This window comes from Artibeus jamaicensis, unplaced genomic scaffold (assembly GCF_021234435.1).
Source record: "Artibeus jamaicensis isolate MK-2021 breed Jamaican fruit bat unplaced genomic scaffold, CSHL_Jam_final contig_867, whole genome shotgun sequence".
Lineage (NCBI taxonomy): Eukaryota > Metazoa > Chordata > Mammalia > Chiroptera > Phyllostomidae > Artibeus > Artibeus jamaicensis.
In genome coordinates, this window is record NW_026521995.1 from 4,658,966 (window position 1) to 4,672,337 (window position 13,372).

Sequence of the window (13,372 nt, forward strand, 5' to 3'; positions counted from 1 at the left end):
CAACCTTGGAGTATTGGGACAAATCTCTAATCAACTGAGCTACCTGGTCAGGGCTTGGACTGCCTTATAAGATTACCTGTCAAATACTCTGTATACAGTATTGAGAATGCTGCTAAAGGATTATAAGCTAATGGAATAAGGGAGAGGAGGTTCCTAGTAATTTCCTCTCATAGAAAATAAAACAATTGTGCTAACAATGATCTTTTGTCATACCTCAAAATGCATAGTTTTAAAGATGTGAAATTTGGATCAGAAGAGATGGGCTAAGTCACTATTTGTTACAAATCTACTATCCAACCACTTAACTGTATAACCAGGGTGTTGATCATTATTATTCATGATCATTAAAATGCTGTCCATTTAAAATGTATTCCTAGTTAATCTGCCCCTGTCCTGAATGAAAACTTTAGCCAATCCCATGACTTTTTGTTCATTCTTGAGAACAGAAGTCCTACTATGACTCAAATCACAACCTCAAAAATATCATTTGGAATATGACCACTATGAGTTAATATGACCACTTCCAACTTCATTCATAGGTGAGACTTCTCCCTGTACACCAAGAGATACGGGCAGTAGCTGCCTGTCTTTAAGAAAAAGAGTGTGATTCATTCTTGAACTCTTTCCTGTCTCACCTCTCCTTTCACACTCCAGTTGTTGGGTCTCCGACACGGACAAGGTCAAGAAGATAAAGGAGCATGGCTGTTCCTACGTGGTGGGGTGGCTTCATCCCCCCAAGACTGGCAGACCAAGAGAACTAACTTTTCTTCCCTTGGCCACTGACATCGCTTCTCCAGAGATTCCCATTGCCGGTACCCTCTTTCCTGCCAGGACCCTTTCTCCTGTGGATGCTTAGTGACCCAAGCAGATGCTTCTCTACTGTGGTGATCATGGCTGCCCCTTCTTCAGTCCCTGTGAATCTGGCGTTCTCCTTTTTCCTTTCCCTGCTATTGGTGGTCCTCTGTCTTCCTAGACCACTCTATTGAATAGGACCCAGAATATCCCACATTGGCTAGCACTCTTGCTCTTTCTTCTTCTCCTCCCCCTTTTCCCCTTCCTCCCCCTACTCTCCCTTTCCCCTTTCCTCCCCCTCTTTCTCCTCCTCCTCATCCTCCTCTTCCTTCTTCTTCTCTCTCTCATAGACCACATCTGGTCCACAGAAAACAATCACTGTGAAGTGTAAACTGATCCCAACTTAGCCATTCTGTCTTCTTGTCCCAACCCACTTTAGCTTTTTTACACACAGATCAAGCAATCGAGCACTAGTCCTCTATGTCTTCCAATAACAGAAAACATTTCAAGTTCCACAAAAGCCTGCCTTACTAGCTGTCCGCTGAGGAAGACCACTTCTGCTGCCCTAACCCCCACAAAGAGCATGTCACAAGTGCTTTCCAAAGAAACTGCTCCAGTGGTTTTTTTTTCTCTTCACCTCTTGATCCCCTTTTTTTATTGCACTTGATCTGATTTAAGAGCTGAGAGTCACTGGTCTGATGTGCAACGTTCCCTTTCCAAATTCTGCAAATGGGATCTAATTCACACCGACTTTAGAATTTGATGCTTAGAAAGCATCCTGGAAAGAATCACATTTTAGTATCTTCATGCTCTGTGCACGGTTTTATTTTGCAGGTAAGGATATCAAGACTTTGGGAAGTTAAGTAACTAACTAGTCTAATACTATGTGGCTGATAAGAGAAAAGCCCAGATTTGAACAGACACTGACTTATATTCCTTTCTCCTTATATAACGGTACTATGTTAAGAAATCATTAAAAATATATCTTAGAGCAAGTGAAGTCTTAAGAAACTCCTTTAATTGCAGGAACAAGTAGAGATGACTTTGCCTTTAGAAGAACCAGCCCTATGGCTTTGCCGACGAGAACCAGGCTGCTTGCTCGTTCAGAAGAAGGGAGGCCCAGGGATCCTGGTGTAGTCAAATAAACTCCTGTTGGACCACAGACTCCCATTGATACTATAAACTCTAGATATATAACCAAAACACAACCAACAACTCAAAAGATGCTAGAGAATAAAGAGGAAAGAAGGAAGGAAGGGAAGGGGGAGTGGGAGGGAGAAGTTAATACATAGAAAGTGCATGTAAACTGTGTCTTTAAGAAGGTTCCCAAAAGCAGCCAGATGACATTTCCATCTAAATTCTACTGACCAGAACTTAGTCATCTAGACATCCTTAGCTGCAAGGGAATGCAGTTATAAAACTTTCCCAAAGGCATTTAAAAAGACAACAAATTGTCCAGTATGTAGGAAAAGAGACAGCCTCAGATGTTAACCAGTGGGAGTGTAAATTGGTTAAGACTCTATGCAGGGCAATTTGGCAATATCCTTCAAAATGACTAATGCTTACATCCTCTGACTCAAAAATCCCCCTTTTAAGAGTTCCCACCACAGATTTGCTGGCATATGAGTACGTACAGAATTATCACAGTGAAGGATTTGAAATGACCAAAATGTCCATCAATAGGAGGACAGCTAAATACATATGCACGTTTCTGTGACATGATGCACTTGTGAAATAAATGAGGAGATCTTATTAAGGAATGATTTTCAAGTTCTACTGTTAGGTGAAGAAACAGAAACAAAGTACACAAAAGTATTGACAGTAGTGGGATGCCACCTCGTGTGACAGTTTCATGTATTAGGAAATTTAATAACAACCCTTGATATCTGACATACATGAAATGTTCTATTTCTTTACAGTCAAAGAAGTTCCAAAGGAACTATCTGACCAAGTTACATGTTAGGTAACATAGTTGTTTGTTATATTATTCTCTTCTTTCTACAATTTTTAAAAAGTATCATACATAGAAAATATTCACAGATGTCGAATTACAAAGAGAGTAGCAAAACATCTCTCTAAAAAACCATACATAAGCACAACATAAATATGCCATAATTATAAGTAATGGTTCATATTGATAATTTTTTAAATCCTCACCTGAGTATACGCACTGATTTTAGAGAGTGAGGAAGGGAGAGAGACAAAGAGAGAGAGAAACATCAAGTGGTTGCCTCACATAAGTGCCCTGACAGGGGATCGAACCCATAACTTTTTTGGTGTATAGGACAACACTCCAACCAACTGAACCACCCAGCCAGGGTCTTATTGAAAATTTTTAAAAGCACAAATGTCTTCCAATTTAGTTTGTAAAAGATGTTAATATTTTTAATTTTTTAATCATATCAGTTCTGTCAAGAAAAGAGACATAAAGGCAATTAATACTTAAAAATTATCTCAGAAGTTTCAAATTAATCCAGATTTACCTGCATTAGCTTTAGTGTAGATGAGCTTAAATCTTTTAATGGCAAAATTTCACTGGAATCCGTTTGAGTAGCATGGTCTGTGCTGAAAAAGCCAACTTTCAAATCATCTGATATGTTAAGTCTAAAAAAAGATTAAATGCACTTTATGTAGCAGATATTTCCTTAAAATATATGTTAGTTAGTATATTTTTGTATAAGTCATATTATATTTTAAAGAGGAATTAGTAAAGTGAAGAAACCTCTGAATCACTTGCTGATAATTCGGGGTTTTCACCAGGACTCTGACGGGTTATCCTATTCCCTGGACTGTGGCATTTTGCTCCACTGATACTCATTTCCATTCTCTGAGATCTGATCAATTTATAAGCCCCCTCTCAGTATCTTATCTACTGTTTTATGTGTGCTACCACTTGAAACCATTATATTATATTATGCACAGGCATAACAGGAAAAACTAGTTTAAGATGATGGTTCTCAAAGTGTGGTCTGAGGACCCCAGGGACTCCAAGACTCTCAGGGAGCCCGCAAGATCAAAATCATTTTCATAATCATATTAAGATTTTGTTTGCCTTTGCACTATAATTTTTTACAGGTGGTCAGTGGAGTTTTCCAGGAGCAGCAGGGTACATGACTGCATGGCAGATTGAATAAGAATTCTGGTATTTTTCATTAAGCCGGGCATTGAAAAGAGTTGCAAAAACCTAAAAAGTGGCACTAGTTTTATTAAAGTTTTTGGTTTGAGACTACAGTTCATTTTTCCATGAAATATTACTTATATTAACCCAGAATTGATATATCATAATTTTAAATGATCACTAGGAATAGAGAAAACATAAATTAAAGTTCTTTGACATCCCCAATTATTAAGACTGTAATGAGGTCCTGAAACCAAAAGTTTTTAGAACTGCTTCTTTGTGATGATCACGTAACTGTATTGTATTTGACTTTCAAAGTCAGTTCTTGAAAAATCTGAGCAGGCCAAGAGCAAGTATCTGTAAACTCCTCCTACTGACCTTTAATCACAAGCATTTCAAACAATAACAAGAAGGCAATATTCTGGATGCAATCTTTCTTTTTGAGGTTGATGAAACTTACCAGGCCTATTGGTTCATAAAATGTCAGCTAAAAAAAAGAAAGCTATAAAAGCTCCAGTGGAATTGTTGTTGGTAGAAATCAGGCTCAGTGGTGTGGTTTATTGATGATGTTCATTTAAGGGGGTTGTCCTCCTGACTTCCCAGTGTCCCATCTCTGTCCATTTTGCCACGGAGAAAGTCCATTTTTGTCTTCAGTATGGCCAGGATGAAGGCCACTGGCCAGAGGTTATGCTCCGTATTGAAGTCTACTCCAACATTTGGCTAGCTTAGCATGTGTTTCCAGCTGCAATCTGCTTCAGGCTCCCTCCCGGAGGCGGCGTGTGGAGCTGCATATCCGTGGGCCACACGCCATGCAGAGAACAGGTGTGTGTACCAACCAAGTGCAGGTCATGAGCAAGAGAGAGAGAGAGCTTCTTTGTTCTCCTGGGGTTACAACCAGGAGCTTAGGTTTGGGACTGACCAGGCGCTTTCTCAAAAACACCAGTCAACCTCTCAAATTTCCAGGGGCTTTGCATGGGTTTATACCTTCTAGTTAGGCCTGTATGATCCTGAGCCTCCCCCTGCACCTCCCAACAATCTGTTATTGGAGGGGGAAACGGAGGAGTGTTAATCCCCTTGGAACAGAAATGCTGTAATCCCCCGGGGTGTGAAGCTATAGTTTCCTGGCTAGCAAGTGGGTTTATGCTTCCCATTTTATTAAGTTGAATATCTAGTTCCCTTTGCTCTCTTTCCTTTATCAATATCTAGTTAAATACCAGTGGTAACAGAATTACCAGACTTTTCACTGCCATCTCTAAAGACAATGAGTCTGCACTTCTGTCTGCACAGGGGTCTGAGGGGAGAGGTTTTCTCTGGGACTGTGAACATTGTCACATGTAGAAATGGTGCCAAGAATTGGACCTTCTGGTGGTCAAGTTATCTGGTGACCACCAGAAGGTCCTGCCAGAGGGGCAAAGCCAGGACATAGATAATGAGCTTTTCAAAAGACGGAAATCATTTTGACTGATGACTGTATAAACATTGACTCAGCTAATTCTGTAACCTGTCATACCTCTGGTCTTCCCATAACATCATATAATAATGTACCTGGTGAGAGTTTCTGTCCACCGATATTCTAGCTATGTGACATAACATAATTACTTAAACTTTCTGTGCCTTAGTTTCCTCTTATGCAAAATAATAGTGCCCATTACATACAGTCATTGTCAGGATTAGTGTGTTAACACTTAGAAGTACTGTGAATGGTGCATGTCACATAGTAAGCAGTTCAGCAATGTTACCTGTTATTGACTCTGTGGTGGTGGTGAGTATGTCTGTTACTACTATGCTGTAAAATATCATAATTTTTTCATCATGTTTGGAGAATACTCTTAAGGCATAGCAATATTCATCTAACAAAGATTACTTAAATTTTTAAAATGTTTTAATATTCAGAATAATGATTTGCTATTAATCTCACTAAATTTTCAACTAATCTTCCACACATATCAAGTATACTTATGCTATACTGATGATGTATACAAGGTATACAGCAAGTACACCTTGTCAACAGTATGATCTGGGTGGGAAGGGAGCATCAGTATCTCCATTTCAATGAAAATTTCTAGTGTTTTTCCACAGAAAATTATACTTTAGATTGGGTTTAATTTATTTCAGTAGGCTGTATTCTTTCTCACTAGCCCAGTGCTATTCGGAGAAGTCTCCCTGGGCCTTGAGCGTCCCTGCACTTTCTTTCTGCACAAGCCAAGACTGTGAAGCCCTGACCATGCTTTCCACAGGCCATTCTCCCAAACTGTGTCTACAGTGAGCATGCTTGAGGATGGGATAATGTTTTCCTCCTACCAAAACAAAATAGCTATGGTGGCAGAGATGGAGTTCAAGAGCATGGTCTTCCCCTTACCAAAGCAGGCCTGGATGCGACAAGCATTGAGTGCCTAATCAATCAACAGCAAAGATCAATACTGAGTCCCTAATATGGAAGTATTAACCGATGAACAGGGATAGTCAGCCACTTGGTGGTTAGTTAATAACATTGACCCTCTGAGACAGACATATATTCTAGATACCAATTTGTATTCCTTGACCGTAATGCATCTGCCAGAACCACCATCCATTGATAAAGCATTACAGAATGCTTCATTCACCATCATAACATCATGCATAGCACCACTCCTGATCAAGGTACTAATTTTACAGCAAAATAGTGCAGCAATAGGCTAATGCCAGTGGAACCGACTGGTGTTATCACAGGTCCCATCACCCTGTATGGCTGGCCTAATGGAAAGGTAGAATAGTTTACTGAAGATGCACTTATGGCAGTTGAGAGCCCGATCCATGAAAGGATGTGGTCCTGTCTTATAGGGTACAGTACAGTGGTGCTATACTTTGAAGCAGTAGTGGTACTCCCTCTCCCTTGGTATAGGTCCAGGAATCAAAAGGTAGAAGTGCAATTTACATCTTGTGCTGATACACCTAATCACCCACTCCTGAAATTGCTTCCTGTCCCAACATGTTTATGATCTTCTAGCTTGGAGGTCTTAGTTCCCAAAGGGAGAATGCTTCCTCCCAGAAACATTTAGACAAAGGCAGAGAAAGTAGTCACTCTAGGGGCTGAAGTGACTGCTTCTGGCTGGGTTGTTGGTGTACAGTGGAGTCAGGAAAACTATGTTGGGAACTCAAGAGAGTCTCTGGGATGCCTCTTAGTTATTTCCATGCTGAAGGGGAACAGAATTTGCCACCCCAAAATATGCCTCTTTTGCATAAGCATTATCTTGAGCTGATTGCTTTTAAGAAACAGCAGGCACAGGAGAAACTCCAAGCTAAGTAGAAGTTGCCTTCTGTAAGGGACATTTGCATTTATACGAGAATTTAGACTTGTAAGGTTGTCTCTCTCCATATATATACCATGAAGAGAAGGGGGATTCAATCTCTAGAAACTCACCAGTAGAGAAGGCTCAGGCTTAAAGTTGCGTAACAACCATACTGTGCTTTGCCTGATTGCCTCCCATACCTGGCTTCCCCTCTCCCCTCTACATCTTCTTTACTCTTTTATTGTAAAAAGTACTAAAGATGGTGGCTTGGACCATTTACAGGAGTTAATTAGTTTTCCTGGTTATTGCCCATGTGTACAGGAAGTATATATGTGTGTGTGTGTGTGTATATATATATATATATATACACACACACACACATATACATACATATATATGTATATATATATTTCAAATTATCGGAGGTATATGTGTTATTAAACCTTTGTTTTTCTCCTGTTAACCTGTCTTTTATTAAAGGGGCTCTCAGCCAAGCACCCAGAAGGGTAAAACAAAAATTACATTTTCTTGCTTAAAAGAAAAAAGAAACCACACGATTTTGAAACTCGGGACCACCAGGAATGATGATTGGGAGCTCCAAGCTTGGGCAAGTTTCTCTGCCACTAGCCACATCTGAGAGAGGACTTCATTTCAGCCTTTGGGTGTCACAACTGCATTCTGCATTTGCATCTACAGTAACTGCTTAAGTCTTTTGCCACTTCACTGCCTTTTACTAGTTAAAAATCCTTGTTAATGTTTAATAAGGAAAAGAAAAAACCTCACCAGTTCAAATACTGGTGAGGTTTCTGCCTTCTGTCCACACCCTGAGTGCTGCTACCTTAGTATAAAAAATACAAACTTCCAACTAAACTTTACCTGCTTCTTTTAATCTACAATGCTGCACATTTAATGGAGCCCTGTGACTCACCCTTGCAGTCCACGAATGCAGTCCTCAACCTCCTCAGTGCCAAGCACTCCTTTTTACTATTCAACTTCATGTTTTATTAAGCTTCACATGTGTGTTCTTTTCTTCCTTTTCTTTATAAGCAAAAAAATCAATTGTGGGCAGTAGGTATATGAACTGTGGGTAGTTAGTATTGCAAATATATAATGTTACATGTCAATTCTATCCCCAAAAGCTCGAAAACAATAAAAGTACAAAAAATAAAAACCAAAAAACATTTTCAGGATATGATTTTAAAATGTACAATAATGTTTTCAGTTATGCCTTCTGGTGTCATAATACTGAAGTACTACAGTAAAATATTTTTAAATTAAGTGCAGAAATTTTACAGATACCCCACTAGAGTACCTCAAAATAATATGCGTGCCTATGTATTGAGTGCTTAATTCATCCCACATGTTTTGTTAAGACATATGCATCAACACACACATTTTCCCCTCAGGTTACACTCTCAATAATCTTTAAAAGAGATATTAACTTTCTTGTTTTGAAGATGTGGAAACTGAGGTTCAAATAGAGTAAATAACTCATCTAACATCATAAGCCTGGAGTGACGGTTCCTCTTTTCTATCCCTAGTGAGAACAGGACTGTGGCTCTAATGTTCCTCATGTCCTAACTTACTGTAGGACTGATTCAGAAAGATACAGCCCATTCAGAATCTAAGTGAAACCTGAAGGTTCATCCTTCAGTTTCCTGTCAAATCCCAATGTCTCTAATTATAGGTGAACACCCCACTGCCTAGAGTAGAAACCACATCACAACAAATTTAGCTAAGTGTTTCCTATACTGTTCTTATTTATAGTCTCAATAATTTGATTTCTAAATAATAGCTTGGTTGTTAATCTGTTAATTTGTTATAGAAAACAGATCAATGAATATTTCCTAATATAATACAATGATACTTCTCCTGAATCCTAGAATAGTCTGCCCTAACAAATACTCATTAGTGAATGAGTCAAAGAAAATGGCATTAGCGTAACCAGCTCAAAATGGTCTTATCCTATTTAACAAAATATTGAGTTGATTTTCAGAGACAACAGACCAAAACTGCAAGTCATACAGCCCAAGCTTGTGCAGAGAAGAGAATTTTGACCTCCAACTGCTGCACCAGGAACCAGAGTCCAATCCCCTTCTCTCCTCAAAACCAAAGGACAGGGACAAACCAGAACTTGAATACCAGAAACCTATCAAAAGAGCTCATCACCCAGGAAGATCCAGTGCTGATGCTCCTTTAACATAAATGGCCAAATTCCATAGTCCTTTAATTAAAACTTGCCCCCACCAGCCCTTCTGCTTATGTATTTTCCCAAGCCCCTAAAAATCCTCAAACTAGTCCAGTGAGCAAGATGGATCTGAGCCACTATTAAGTCTCCCATCTTCTCAGATGGTGCCTTTTTGATCCATAAACCTTTCCTTACTCCATGCTCTGATGTTTTGAGTTTTGGCCTTTCGAAGCATCAGCCACACAAATTTGGGTTTGGTAACATTAGGTATGCTAAACTTTTATTGTGGTGCCCTGCTCAATTTTAAATAAAGACAGTTTGCTTCCCTTTCTTCCTCTTCAAAGAATATACTATTTTGATAGGTCCCAAGGCTCAGAGAGACTTTTCTTTGTAGCCTCATTCACTTTCTAGTTTATCTCACCAAGTTTCCCAGCTCTAGATCCATCTTTGTGGCAACCACTCCCAAGTTGATATTAGCCAGCCCAGACATCTTCTCTGAACTCAGACTAGAAGGCTAATAGAATATGGCATCCCAAAATATGTCTCTTTGGCATAAGGATTATTTTGAGAAACTGCAGACACAGAAGAAGCTCTGCAAATAGTAAAGGCTGCCCTCTTGTAAGATAAATTTTTATTTACAAAGAAATCTCCATTTTAAGGGTCTCCTCTGTGCCAAGAAGAGAAGGATGAGTAGATCACAGGAAGAGGATCTTATCAATGCAGAGGGCACTGACTTAAATTGGCGAGACAAATCTTACCCTACTTTACCATACTTTCCCTGATAACCTCCCATAACACCCTGGTAACCTCCCATAACACCCTTTGTCTTTAGCTACAGGTGATATGTAAGGTGGTGGCTTCAGCTATTTCAGGGATTTACCTCATTTTCCTGTTATCTCTCATGTATACAGGAGGTATATATGTTATTAAACTTCTGTTTTCTTCTCCTGTTAATCTGTTTTATATTACAGGAGAGTGGGGGTGGAGTGAGGGTGTGTCTCAGCTAATAACCTAAAAATGTTGAGAAGAAAGTATTTTCCTCCCCTACAATGCTTAACTGTTCTCCTGGTTTCAGCCATTATCCTCATTATAATCTATTATCAAAACCACAACTGGAGAGATCCTGTTGAAAGTTTAGCCAGTGATGTCATTCCTCTGCTCCAATCCCCTCATGGCTTCCCATCTGTGATAGTGTGGTTTAAAATAAATATATATTGATATTTTGCTCTTTGTGCCTTATAGCTCCCAAAACCATTGGAATTTCCTAAACAACAAGAGCAATGGGAGCATCTTTTGTTAAATATTTGTGTCTTTTGTCCTCAGTTCCTAAAATAGCTTCAGTGTGGAAAAGGTAAACTGGTATCTTTTGTCATTCATAACAAACTTCTTTCAACATCACCTGAGCACTTGAGTTTGTTAATGAGGGACTTTTGGACAGCCCTTAAGGATGGGGCATTTTTCAGAAGAACCAGCCACTACTAGAGAGCTGGACCTTTTGGTCCCACTCCCCAGTCCTACCCCCAGAAAGGGGCTGGAGGTTGAATCAATCATCAAAAGTGAATGATTTACTCAAACTTGCTTACATAATGAAATCTCCATAAAATCCCTAAGTTACAGGGTTCAGAGAGTTTACAGGTTGGTGAACAAGACCATATCCATGTGCAGAGGGGATGGTACACCTCACGCTTCACAGGAACAGAAGCTCCTGTGCTCGAGTCCTTTCTGGGTCTCGCCTTATGTGTCTCTTCATCTGGCTGTTCATTTGCATCCTTTAATATTTTTTGTAATAAACAAATAAGCTAATAAGAAAACTGGCATCCTGAGTTTTGTGAGCTGTTCTAGCAAGTTGATCAACCTGTGGAACCCCCAATTTATAACTGGTGGTCAGAAGCACAGGTGAAAACCTGGACTTGCTGTTAGCAGCTGAAGGGGAAAAAGGGGGACCGTCCTGTGAAACTGAATCCTTAACCTGTGGGATCTGATACTAGCTCTAGGTAGACAGTGTCAGAATTGAGTTAAACTGTAGAACACCTACTCAGTGTCCACTAAGAATTTGGAGAATTGCTTGGTAATGTTAAAAAAATCATATCATCTCATTTAAAGTCAAAACTGAAGGTCTTACAGTGATTTAGGTCCCACACCATCTGGCACCAACCTCCCACCTCTGACTTCATCTCTGCTCCCCCCTGTCACTTTGCCCCAGCCACACCAGTTTCCCTGATGGTCCTAGAACACCCAGGCTCAGTCTTTCCACTTCCTGTCCTCTGCTTGGAACACTCTGTCCCTATATATTTACATGGCTCCCTCTCAAGCCAGCAGTCTTCATCCCAGTGTCATCTTGGCCAAGCTGTCCTTGACCATGGTACCTAATATTACACTCCATACAGGATTCCCTCTGCTCTCTCCTGCTCTGTTTCTTCTCTGGCATTTACCACTATTATCTAACTTATTTATTATAAAGTTTGCCTGTTTGTCATTGGTTTCCTGGCTGGAATATCAACTTCACAAAGGCAGGGCTTTTGTCCATTGGCAGACTGCTGTCTCCCTTGGGCCTAATTCTGCCTTAATTCCAGCGTTTCAGCAATACTGGAGCCTTTCCCACTCATACACTCATACCAAGGCAGTGACACACTCCCCCTAGCACTGTGGCTGAAGAGAAATGAACATGGGTTTCAGTGGTTCCTTTGTTCAGACAACATGCCTTCAATGAGCACCTGGCATTGTCAGTCTGCTCACTGAGTCCAAGGGTGCATTTTGTTGAAGAACTACCCACCAGGTAATGCCAAAGAATCCAAAGCAGGAATCATTCCTATAAGTAAACAACTAGAACAGATTAGACGCTGTGTGCCTATGGTGCTTACCATGGACTACCGCCTACATGTACCTTTCAAAACCAATAAAGCAGGTCCTGTGTGCACCCTGATTGATTTTAACGAATGCATCCACTTACTAGAGTTGAGCTGGGGAGACTGAGTTTGGTAGAAGAGTATCACTGGATCAGGCCCCAGGGCCGGGCCAGCGCAGCTGCGGTTCTCATTCTCCTGTCTTTCTCTCTCTCTCTGACTCTCTGAGCTAGGCCCTCTGGCACCCTGTGCTTAGAGAATTTTAAGTATTTACATAAAGGCTAATCTACTGCTGGTTACCTACCGATTTTAAAGGGTTTAAAAAAGAAAATATATTTTTCCAGAAATATCAGCTCTGCATTATCTAAATAAACAGAACTGGAGGAGAGGGGGCAAAGGAGTGTGAAAGATAAAAAACTAAAAAAAGGATCAAAGAATAACAGATGGCATTATACACGCGGCACTCTACTAAACACCTTAACCAGGTTAATTCATTAAATGTTCGGTATGAACTATGAAGTAGGTGGTATTTATAATTCTCATTGCTGTTTTCCAGTGGGATGACTGAGGCACAGAAAAGTAACTTGCTCAACTCATGGGCCCTCTAAGAGGGTCGTCAAAATTGAACCCAAGCAGTCTGGCTCCAGAGTTTGCCCTCTTAGTATACAGTAATAGATTTAGGAAATTAAAATAGCAGCTTTGGGGCCTGGCGGCGGCGCGAAAGAGGCGCTGGGCGCGGGGTGCGGGGCGAGGCATGCGGGACCTGCCGAAAGGGCCGAAAGGAAGGTGGCGGCGCGCGGGGCGCTGGGGCCTGCAAGGTCACCTGGAGCAGGTCTGGAATTGTTCAATAACAGACTCGCAGTTCTCGAGGCTCTCCCGGCACCCCTCGCTTTCGAGCGTGTAGTCCTCGTTCTCCATAGGAGCTGGGGGGTTGGCGGCTGGGCCGCGCACCGCCTCCGCGGAGATTCAGTCCCGAAAAAGCGCGAGGCCAGAATCAGCGTCCGTTGCCATGGCAACGCCTAGGGAACAGGCTTGGCGCGGGAATTCGCTGTCTGGGGGCGCGGCGGGGTCAGAGAGCATCGCTGGGCTGGCTCTGGCATCGTGTCAGTGCGGCTTCCTTTGTCCGCAACACTGGGCTTTCCGACAAGGTAGTCTCTTCCAG

The 13,372-nt window shown here is 41.0% G+C and overlaps 1 protein-coding gene across 1 annotated transcript in view; it reads right to left on the reverse strand.

The window, feature by feature from the left end:
• The window catches only part of CUNH10orf67 (chromosome unknown C10orf67 homolog), a 92,954-nt gene extending 79,826 nt beyond the window's left edge, over positions 1–13,128 (reverse strand). Inside the window, exons 1-2 of the mRNA XM_053654763.1 lie at positions 13,034–13,128; positions 3,276–3,396 (exon numbers count right to left, since the gene is read on the reverse strand). Of these exons, the coding sequence (XP_053510738.1) occupies positions 3,276–3,396; positions 13,034–13,128 (216 nt within the window). The remainder of the gene's footprint in view (positions 1–3,275; positions 3,397–13,033) is intronic.
• Positions 13,129–13,372: the final 244 nt, after the last annotated feature.